This window comes from Herpailurus yagouaroundi, unplaced genomic scaffold, assembly GCF_014898765.1.
Source record: "Herpailurus yagouaroundi ecotype Mexico unplaced genomic scaffold, PumYag 188, whole genome shotgun sequence".
In the NCBI taxonomy this organism is placed as follows: Eukaryota; Metazoa; Chordata; class Mammalia; order Carnivora; family Felidae; genus Herpailurus; species Herpailurus yagouaroundi.
The window spans coordinates 8349515-8360716 of NW_024412419.1; the positions used below are offsets into that span (position 1 = coordinate 8349515).

General features: G+C 57.4%; 1 protein-coding gene across 2 annotated transcripts; it reads left to right on the top strand.

Annotated features, from left to right (window-relative positions):
• The first annotated feature begins 1741 nt into the window (after positions 1-1741).
• On the top strand, positions 1742-8831 carry CIMIP5 (ciliary microtubule inner protein 5). 2 transcript variants are annotated; one of them, XM_040496080.1, is made up of 3 exons: positions 1742-2228; positions 5925-5964; positions 7961-8831. In XM_040496080.1, exons 1-3 carry the CDS (start codon positions 1999-2001, stop codon positions 8150-8152), a joined length of 462 nt encoding a protein of 153 aa, XP_040352014.1. In that variant the 5' UTR covers positions 1742-1998; the 3' UTR covers positions 8153-8831. The 2 variants fall into 2 exon arrangements, with proteins under 2 accessions (XP_040352014.1, XP_040352012.1); XM_040496078.1 differs by lacking the exon at positions 5925-5964 and having other exon boundaries at positions 2155-2228.
• The last annotated feature ends 2371 nt before the right edge of the window (positions 8832-11202 follow it).

Here is an 11202-nt window from a genome sequence, read left to right on the forward strand (position 1 = left end):
AAGAGACAATAGCCACCGGGAAAGCCTGTTTCTGGGCCCCCGGGGTTCCACCCAGTTCATCTTCATTGGGAAAAACGTCAAGGTCACTGAATGCCAGCCTGCCTGTCCCAGCTCTGGAGCAAGAGCAGAGGAGAGAGAAGAGACAGACTCCACCCGCCCCACAGCCTCTGCTTTTGGGCTGGTTTTGTTCCAGAAGGTCACACCACTCAGCCGCCCCCTCAGGCAAGTGCTGGCGGCTGTCACCCCATCTCTGCTCCAGCCCTCTGCGCACCCCCCCCAACCAGTGTGGGCTTCACCGCCTCTCACCTGGGCCCCCGCAGTGGTCACTCCCCAGCTTCTTGTCCTTTCCTGATGCTTCTTTGCCCTGCAACCCCCTGGGGCTTCAAGCCAGCAGGGTCTCCCCCTTGTGCACTAACTCGGGGCACAGCTCCGACACCTGTGGCCGGGGGCCCCACTCACCAGCCTCAGACCTCCCTTCTCTCACCTCCCCCCGATACCGATGCCCCCTCTGAAATCCCCGCATTTGTGCTTTCCCCAATTTTTCCACCTGGCAAGTTCTCTTCACCTCTCCTTGGTGCCTCTCTCGTGAAAACAGAATCCAGTGCGAGCTCAGGTGCGTTGGCTGAACTTGTCCGCACACCCCGGGGCACCCTGTGCACACCGCTGTGGAGTGTGGCTTTGTCTGCTACGAGTCTATTTCCCAGCTATGCAGAGCCGTGAGCGCTGCGCCCAGCTCCATCGGCCCCCCCGAAAAGCTTCAAGGAAAGAGAGGAGGGTCTGCCAGTGGCGGGGGACAGCCAAAAGCCGAGACACCTGGGAGCATTAGTTCTGGGAGCAGAAGCCACGGGGGAGGGGTGTCTGAGGAGGCCAACTGAGCCACACGAGAAGAGGCCCGGGCCACAGAGCAATCCGGGCCACACTGGGTCAGGGCAGAATCGCAGCCAGAGGTTCAGAACCGGAATCCCCACCTGCCGGTTCTCCTTGTTTCCTTCAGAGGATCCAAACAAACTCAAGGCCAAGTCTCAGTTAGTGACTGAGTGACCTTGGGCAGTCACTTAATCTTGCTGGGGAGGGCCTCGGTGTCCTCATCTGTGGAACGGGGTTGGAAATACCTGCCTTGGATGATTGGGAGGGTTGAGCAAGATAACGGACAGTGCTTTGCAAACCCTCCAGCTCTGCGGAGCCAAAACAGGCACGCATCGCACAGTATCACTAATTTGCCCTTGCCTGCCACAGGCTCACACCTCCTCCGGGGAGAAGGGGACATCACACCGGTACCCGCCCTGTGCCCTGTCGTCCACACTTCGTCCACCTTCTCACGGGAGCCCTGCATCCACGGGGGAGCCGAAAGGATTAGTGTTGCCAGTTCCCAGGCTCCCAAAGGGGCAGGGGCTGCTCAGGGTCATGTGGCAGTTGGGAGGCTGGGCCCAAAGCCCCACATCCTGTCTGGGAGCCAAAACAGGTGTCTTTTCTCACCGCCCCAGAAGTCTGGGCTTTGATCCCTCTCCGTATTTGATCCCTCTCCCCCTATGCTGTATTGAGGTCTCCAGCCAGGCGGGCAGGGGACAGAACTGAGGGGCGGCTGAGTTGGGCCTCGCACAGACATCTCACACGCATACCCCCCCCCCCCCCACACACACACACACACATACACGCCCTTCCTTTTCTTTCCTGAGCTCACGTGGGTGCCGCCCAGTTCCCAGGGCAACAGTCAACACAGACAGAGGCTGAAAACGAAGCTGGGCTCAAGGGCTGTCCCACCACTCTGAGCTTGGGGTCTTGAGGGGCGGCGACCCCTGCCAGGCTCCCCTGGGGTTCAGAGGGAGGGGGGATCCCAGGAGGGTTCCGAGCTCAGACAGGAGTCTCTCTGTCTCTGTCTCTCTCTCTCAGTCTGTCTTTTTGTCTCTTTCTCTCTCCCTCTCCCTCCCTCTGTCTCTCTCAGTCTGTCTCTCTCTCTCTCTCTCTCTCTCTCACACACACACACACACACACACATCCATGGGGAGTCACCCCCACCCTGGGTTCCAGAGAACCACATCCGCTGGGTACCGGCTCCCCTCCACCAGGCCGTCCGCCTTACACACCCCCACTGCCCGGAGTGGCCCCGCAGTGGGCAGGGGTCTCGCTGGCGGTCGCCAAGCCCCCCAGGCCCCCGGAACTGATGGTGTGCAGCAGGATCAACTGTGGAGGGAGCTCCTGGAGGCCGAGAGACGGGGCCAGCGGCGCTGGTGAGTGTTCTGCCTGACCCCCAGCCCAACTCAGGGTCTAGGAAGCTTCTGGAAACAGAGAGACAGATGAGAAGGAGTAAGCCAGGCAAACGGTGTTGATGGAGAAGTGCTCGGGGCCAGGGGGCCGGGAGCACATGCCTTGGCCGGACTTGAGCCGGAGGGTGGGAGAGGTGGGCAGGGGCCAGGTGACCCACCTCGTTCATTCTGGGGTCCCGTCTGCCTTTGGAGTGGCCCCTCCGGCTGGTGCTCCCGGGACTGACTGCGGGGTGCCGGCCAGGACACGGGGGGGGGTGGCTTTCTGGGGGAGCCCTGGCCCTCGGACCAGGGGAAGGACGTCCCTGCAGGCACCACTCGGTCCAGATGCCGTTAGGAGGGCCACCTTGTCGGGCCGCGACACGGGACGGCCTGGACCTGGCTCCCGGAGCGTGCACTCTCAGGACAGGGTGGCCAAAGAGCTAGCGGACAGACGAAAAAGTAGAGTGTGACTGTGTCGTGGGGAGAGAGGCGCTCCGAGGGCCTCCGGGGCGACACGGCACTCAGGAGGTAGGGGTGACGCGTCTCCTGCCTGGATGATTAACGGAGGCGGCTCTGGGGTGGAGACTCGGAGGGCCGGCTGGCTTTCAAGCCCCCGAAACCCGTCCAGCTGGAGCCGGACATCAGTAGTCCAGAGCTGGGCACTGGACCCACAGGGACAAAAAGCAGAGAGGTGGCCAGGAGGGGAGGGAGAAGGGAAGTGACCACCAAGAGACACGGGGTTTCTTTTGGGGGCGACGGACATGGTGGCGATGGTGCATAACTCGGAATATACCGGAAACCACTGGACCACACACTGTAGGAGGATGAACGTTATGACATGTGGATTTGATCTCGAGTGAACCAAAAAGGAAACCGGTGAACAGAAAGAAAAGAAACTGGCCCTGGAAAGGTGATAAGCTTTCCCTGGAAGGGCATGACGGGTCTCCAGCGGTGAGGTCATAGCACAGGGCTGGCAACGTTCAGTCGCTGGACGGAAAAGCAGCCAGGAGACTGAGAAAGGCTGCCAGAGAAGAAAGGGTCCCAGAAACCAAGAGGACAGGGTTGAGGGAAATCCAGAACCATTCAGCCTGACAGAAATACGAGTCACAGGCATACTTTTCCATATTCTAGTAGCGACCTTAAAAAAATGTAACAAGAAATTAGGGAAATCCATTTTAATAACACACGTTTTTGTGCTTTTTATTTATTTTTGAGAGAGAGAGAGAGAATGAGGGAGGGGCAGGGAGTGGGGGGTGGGGGTGGGACAGAGGATCGGAAGGGGGCTCTGGGCTGACAGCAGCGAGCCGGATGCGGGGCTTGAACTCACGAACCATGAGGTCATGACTTGAGCCAAAGTCGGACGCTCAACCGACTGAGCCACCCAGGCACCTCTTCATAACATATCTTACTGAAAATATTATCTTTTGGGCATGCAGTCAATATTTTAAAAAGAATTAAAGAGATACTTGCCTCCTTCTTTGTACCAAGTCTGTGAAATCCGGTCTGTATATTTTGCACTCACAGCAGACCTCGACTCACAGGTGTTCGGTAAACCAACCTCCTGGGGTTTTACAGACAGAGAAACTGAGGGCCCAAGAACACAGTGACCTCGTCAGGGCCACACAGCAAGCGAAGCGGGCTGCAGGCAAAGCCAGGACAGGGGCCCCGCGTTCTCTCCTCATACCCTGCTGCCTCCCGCTAAGTCTTAGCCAGGCTCTGAGGCCAAGGCCCGTGCCTTCTGTCAACTCAAAACCAAAGCTATTGAAACGTGGCTCCCTCGTGACAGGAAAGGGGGTGATGGTGGGGGGGAGGGGAGGGTCAGGACACTTGGGGAAGATGGAAGGAAATGAACGGGCAGAGCGGGGAGAGTGCGGCATAGAAGGGCAGAGGGGAGACACGCCCCCAGGGAAGGCTCGGGCAGGAAGGTTCCAGATGTCTCCAGACGGCTATACACAGGAGACTCAGTTCAAAGCCTGAGCATGGACTTTGAACAATCAGGCAATTTGGAGAACAACCAAAAAGAACCTCTAGAAATAAAAATCCGTAACGTGGAAATACAAAACACAACTGGAATGAGGATTCATAAACTCAGATAGACGCGTTGCAATTACTCAGAGGGAGACCCCACGGAGGGATCAGAACCCTAGAGAACAGAACCAACATACCCTTCACCAGAGCTCCTCAAGGAGAGACTGGGAGAGATGAACTATTTGAGGAGAAAATGTCCAAGAACTTTCTAGAATCAGAGAAATGCATGCCTCCACAGACACTGGAGGATGTGCTCCACGGCAGGAGAGTGAACAAGGAAGGAAGGCCCGGGATTCAGAAAGAGAGAATCCCCGGAGTGGAGGTCGGGACGGCAGGAGCAGGTCCTGGGCAGCAGCCCCGGTGGGCACTGGGCGACCCGGGCTCCTGGACGGCGGCCTCCGGAGAACAAATGTGAGAGAGACAGCTGATTACCTGTTGCATCTGATTGTGCAGAAAATCATGCCGCAAGGGGCTTCACAATTTTGTTGGAGGGTTTGGAATCAGTGATATGAACAGAGAAAGCTAAAAAAACAAAGGACAAAAGATGAGAGGGGCGTCTGGGTAGCTCAGTCCGTTGAGCGTCCGACTCTTGATTTTGGCTCAAGTCATGATCCCGGGGTCATGGGATCGAACCCTGTGTCGGGCTCAGTGCTGAGCAGCGAGTTTGCTTAAGATTCTCTCTCTCCCTCTGTCTCTCTCCCATTTGTTCTCTTTCTCTCTCTTTCTCTCGAAAAAAAAAGAAAACTGGGGCAAGATGTGATTATGAACCCCAGAAAAAATTGTAAGCCGTACAAGGAAGTGAGCTCATATGATCTTAGGTAGTTGCTCCGTGAAGTTCATTTACAGAAACCTGAGGATGTAAACAATACATATCAATTGAGCCAAAATCTAGCACAGAATAATTTTGGAGGAAGTGAGGGGGAGGAAAAGGGCAAGAGAGCTGACTCAAAATCTCCCATAATTGAAAGTCCACAGATACGCTTACAGTTTCAAAAACGCAAAAAAGGGCAACCTAGGTTTATTGTTCCAGAACATGGTGGCGAGACGCCCAAAGAAACAGCCAAAGCCGTGGAAACTTGACCCCAGGCTGGGGGCGCTCAGGGGCTGTGAGGACGGGGGCACAGAAGCCTGTTTTTATTATGTCTTATGGAATTGTTCAACTCCTTAGGAACAGATTAAAATAAAAATTACCCTAGCAACACAGGTAATGCCCTTCTCCTCGGGATCCCTGTGTCTGTCCCTGTCCCCTGCCCCTTCCCGCCTTCCTCTGCCGCACGCACCGGATGTGCAGTGGGTGAGCGGAAACTGGTTTTTCTTCACAAAATACTCGGGGGCTCCCCTGTGGCCCTAAAGATGCAGAGGCACACGGGGGGGGGGGGGGACTCGCACCACTGGGTTTCTCACCGCGGGCTATGTCCCCTGGCACTGTTCGTTCCACCCAAGGAGACGTCAGGAATGCTGGAAATATTTGTTCGTTCCGTAGGACGCGCACCGGCTGCGTTTTCCGTGTTTGTTTCACTTGATCACGGAAGCTCCTTCCATGACGTAACACGTGCATCAGCGGCCTCGACTCATTCCCTTGACGCCGCGAAAGTCCCTTATAAAAAAATGCCACAGCGAGATGTAACACTGCCCACGTGTTTTCCTTTCCAGGGCTCAGAACTGGAGTTTCTTGAAAGACTATGATCCCCTGGTAAGGCCAGCGATGTTCCTGTTGCGCACCCTTGAACCGGGAATGTCCCCGCACTCATCTGACATTGATTGAGGACCTACTGTGTGTTAGATGCTGGAATGTGCAGAGACAAAAACCAAAATGCTCTCTTGTTTCAAGACACTCGGGGTCAGGGGAAGAGAAAATGCTTCGAGCATTTAGGTTGTTAGTTCTCCCCAGTGTTTCTTGATTTTATGAAGATGAACCAACTAGAAATGTTTTCCCCCGTGTGAGGATGTCAGCCATGTGTAGTGAGGGGTATGCGGTGTTTTCCTTATGGAGAATGAGCTTGGGCGGGCATATTTGTAAACCAATTCCCCGCTTTGACATCGCCACCTCCGGTCCATCCTCCATATTGCTACTGGAGTAATTTTCCCAAGCCACAACACTGGCCATATTCCTCCCCTGCTTAAAATCCTTCAATAAATCTGCGTGTCTCGGGGTGGCTTACAATGCTTCTCGCGATCTAGCCCTGCCTGCCTCCCCACGCTGACCTACACGCTGTTTTGGTGAGGCCTCTGTGCATGCCATTCCCCTGCCTGGCGTGCCCTTCCCACCTTGTCCGCATGAGGGGCTCTTAAGTCTTGGTCATCCTTCAAGACCCCACTCAATTCCCTCCTCCTGTGACATCTGTCCTTCCCGAGCGGGTTCAATCAGATCACTCTGTTCTTGACTGGCCAGCGTATCCAACCCCCTCCTTTGATAGAGCGCGTCGTGTTTCAGTGCTCAGTTTCACCAGGCAGTGGGCTCCCTGAGAAGGGACAAAGATGGCTTCATCGCTGTACCCCACCCGCCAGCTGTGCCCTACCCCCCAGCGTCCAAAAAATAGTTGGCGCTCCGTTAATGTCGGAGGAGTGACCCAATGGGAGAATGGATCATGAGACCTGAAATCCTACACTGAGCCCCTGGTCTGGGCTTCCAGCCCCCCGAGTCCCCCTGCCAGGAGCTAGGTGTTAGCCACCCGATCACCGAAACCTGAGTCACGTCCAAAGGTGGGGCCACCCGGGCACTGGCCTTCCTCGGTGAAAGCCAGCATCCTATTATTCCACTGGCCCTGCAACTTCTATTTGACACGGGGTAGCACGGAGTTAACCCTTGTTTCAACAAGGGCTCACCCGATTATGCTCAGCTCATGCAGTTACTCACCTTTCAGTCACCAAAGTCACCAGAAACACCTGCGCAAATGTCCAGAGCGGCACCCCCAGACTGGGAATCAACCCCAACGCCGTCCGCGGCAGCAGGGGTGAATGATGGGGAATGTTCGTGCAAGCCACGCGGTGGCACGCGGGGTAGCAAGGGCAACGAATGAGCTGCAGCCACGCCCAGAAAAATGTGGATGAACCCGGAAAACGTTCCGGGGAGAAAGGAGCCACGGTCTTTTTAAGATAAAAGATAAGACAAAGTTCAACACCGGGCAAAACCCGGGAATTAGAGAGGGAGCCCAGGACGCGTCGGGGGTGGAGGCTGGCTGCGGGGTCGGGAGGAAGCGTGTCCGGGTCCTGTGGTCATTTCTCGATCTGGGTGCGGCTGCCCAGACAGGCCCACGTCGTGGCAGCTTGTGGAGCTGTACGGGCACGATTTGGGGACGTTCCTGCGTGTGTGTTAGACTTCGAGTAAAAGCTCACCCCGAAACCAACCCTCTGCGCCCCCACCAGATGTGAGGCAGTGTCTCAGGTCACGGGGATAGAGAGAGGAGTCAGACCCGGTCCCTCCCGGGTCCCTGGAGGCCAAGCATCAAAGCGAAGGGGTCAGGGGAGCGGCCGAGGTAGGGAGCCCCGGGTGAGGAAGACGCATTTGGCCATAGATGAGGAGTCTCGTGACCCTTCTGGGCTCCCAGGTGAGAACTGGGACAGAAGGCAGCCTGCTGAGGCCACCTGCCCCCTGCTCCCTGCGTCCCCTTCCCTGCTAAGGGCTTGGCCGCCTGCAGGCCTCTCCTGCATTCCCTGCCGCCTGTGACACAAACCGTCCCCGCTCTCAGGGCGAGAAGAAGGCGCCTGTGACGTTGCCGGAGAACGTGCCTTTCTTTTCCGACGCAGTCCCCAGTTCCACGAACCAGGTTGTGGGCAGCAGGGTGGACACGCCCCTGGGGCAAACCCTCATCGGCATGGACTTCTTCTTCGTGGAGGGGGTCCGGAAGAAGAAGCTGGAAGCCGAGCTGCAGCCCGTGTAAGGAGGAGGAGGGCCAGGGCCGGCGGGCCTGCCCCCAGGTGGGTGTGCGAGTGGCGCGGGGTGGCCGCGGCCCGGGTCAACCGCCCACGCGTGTCAACCGGCCCCGCCTTCCCTCCCGCGCGGCCCTTCCGAGTGCCGCACTGGCCCATTTTCACACACGAGATCAGAAGGACTCCAGGGACCCGCCCAGGGTCATAGAGCAGGCGGCGGTTGGGACTCCCTCGCGAGGCCGGTGACGGGCCCTGTGTGGCGTTGAACAGGTTGTTCGAACCCTCCGTGCCTCCATTTCCCCACCTGTAGCCCGGTGCGTTTGTTTCCCCTTAACGAATGGCCACCCAGCGAGTGACAGAAAACAGCACATATGTATGATCTCGCCGCGCTGGGCGTGCCCGGGCCTGGTTTGTTTCTGGAGGCCAAAGGCCTCTTGCGGGTAGGGTAACATATCCGAGGGCCCCAGGGATTAAGACATGGGCGCCACCGGTGGGCCAGGTTTTCTGCCACCACACACAGAGGTAATAAAAGTACTGATTTTATAAGGTTGAAATGAGCTTCCGATGGCCTGAGGGTGTGTTTGCGGAGGACGCCCCTCTTTCGGGAGGGAGAGTAGCATCCCAGCGAACCATCCAGGGAAGATGCGGGTCCCCACACAGGGGCCGCGGAGAGGTCAGCTCCCGGGTCAGTCTCTCCGTCTCCCTCCTCCCCTCCCCGTGTGATGGTCTGCGAGGTCACGGTCAGGCTGGAGCCGAGCCGGGAGGAGCCGTCCCACGGAGCCCGAGCTGAGGCCCCGTCAGCTGCCCCTGGGAGCCTGTGACCCGGACCCACTCCAAGCCCTCTGTGCTCTGGGGAGGACACGGAGGGGCCCGGGCCTGGGCTCAGCCACAGCAGGAAAGGGGAGCAGGGCGCCTGGGGTCCAGATGGGGTCTTTTTAATGTTTATTTATTTCTGAGACAGAGAGAGGCAGAGGACGAGCAGGGGAGGGGCATGGAGAGAGGGGGAGACACAGAATCCGAAGCAGGCTCCAGGCTCCGAGCTGTCAGCACAGAGCGCAACGCGGGCCTCGAACTCATGAGCAGTGAGGTCATGAGCTGAGCCGAAGTCGGACGCTCAACCGACTGAGCCACCCAGACGCCCCAGGATGGGGTCTTATTTCCATTTGAGAGAGAGGGTGAAGCAGGAGATATTCTGGGAACTCCCAGGAGGTGGGAAGGGTCGAGGTTAAATGCAGATGTGGGGAGAGGAGCCCAACAGACCAGAGGGAATCATCCAGAATCCAGAGCTTCTCTGCCTGCCCCTGGAGGGAGGGAGGGAGGCCCGGGGACGGGCGTGGGCTCTGCCACTCCCTGGGAGAACAGCCACTTACGGACAATGCGATTGTTGAGCACAGGCTCTGTGCTTGGCACAGGACCTGAATGGTCTCTTTTATAAGGATCATTGTCACCATTTGAGAGGGTTGGAGACTAAGCCAAAACTCCATTCCGTCCGGCCAGGGTCCCACAGCTGGTGAAGAGCCAGGCTGATGCCTGACTCACCACCCTCTCCTCTCCGGGCCTCAGTCTCCACAGCTAGAAAATGGGGGAGGAGGGACTGATTCCCAGGACCTCGCCAGCTCAGGGCTGTACCTCTGGGCACGCAGGGGTGCAGGGGGTACCAAATCCTGCCGGTTTACAGGTGCATGCGTTGGTTGCAGTCGTGCTGAGTGACATCCCACTCCGTCTCTGGCTCCCGGGTCCCCATGATCTTGACTGGCTCGGCTGGACTTGGCTCGAAGCTGCAGGTGGGGTCCGAGTCCGTCCACATGTCTCTCATTATCTCGGACCCACGGCTTCCTGGGGCACGTTCTCATGGCACACGCGAGGCTTCTGCGTGTGCACATCCACTGACGTTTCATCGGCTAAGCAAGTCACGCGGCCGAGCCCAGCCTCATGAGGGCAAGAAAGCACACTCTGCCCACAGCGGGAGCATCAGAAGGCAAATCTTGGCTGAATAATCGTCCCAACTAGGACGCAGAGGATCTGACCAATTCCATGAGGGCCTTTGGGCAATAGTTAGTTCTTTGTAAACTGAGCTGGTCCTTGAGAAAAGGTCAGGGAGATGGGGGAGGGGAGGGCTTTTCTGCTGGATGGGAGAGACAGTGCCAGAAAGGGCTGCAAGGCACGGTGGGGGGGCGGGGGCGGGGGGCGGGGGCAGCCGGGAGACCAGCGCTGAGCAGAGAGCCCTGGGGAATAGCCTCGTTCTGCACCCCGCCTGTGCGTGGTACCATCACGGGAGACCCCTCCTCACGGCCGGCCAGCTGTGCCTTCCCTTCCCTGTCACGTCTGCCCTCTTCTTGAGAGGATGCCTGCTTCCACCTTCCCACAACCGGGCCACATCACCCACTGGGAGCCAAGAAGATCAGGGCCACGGGGCATCTGCTATATGTCTCCTTTGGAGCGGAACGAAGAAGGCTGGATGGGCCAGGAGGAGAAGTGGGTACCAAGCCAGCACCAGCAAAGGCACCAGTAAAGCCGAAAGGGGCATTAGAAACAGGGAGATGAGGCCAAGGCCAAGGCCAGGAAGAAGCTGGATACAGCTAATGAGCTAGTGAGGCTGAAGGGTTCTTTCTGCCTTTTTTTTTTTTTTTTTTTTTTTAAGTAGGTTTCACACCCAGCGCAGAACCCAGTGCGGGGCTTGACATCATGACTGTGACATCAGGACCTGAGCTGAGATCAAGGGTCGGATGCTTCGCCCACGGAGCCACCCAGGGGCTCCTCTGTCCTCGCTTTATCACTGCTTCTCTGAGCACCCCTGCCTCATTCTCCTCTCTGAGGCAGAACCAGATTCTCTCCTTATATGCAAAAAAAAAAAAAAAAAAAAGAGAGAGAGAGAGAGAGAGAGAGAGAGAGAGAGAGACCACTTTCCAGGAAGCATACAGGGTGAGTCCGGACTTCTTCCTGTTCCAGAAAGCAAGGAAGTGTTCAAAACGGGATGGGGGAGCATGGAAGGCATGGATGGAAGAGTCAACTCGAAGGGGCTCCCACTGGCCAAATTTGGGACAAGGTGACTTTCAAAATG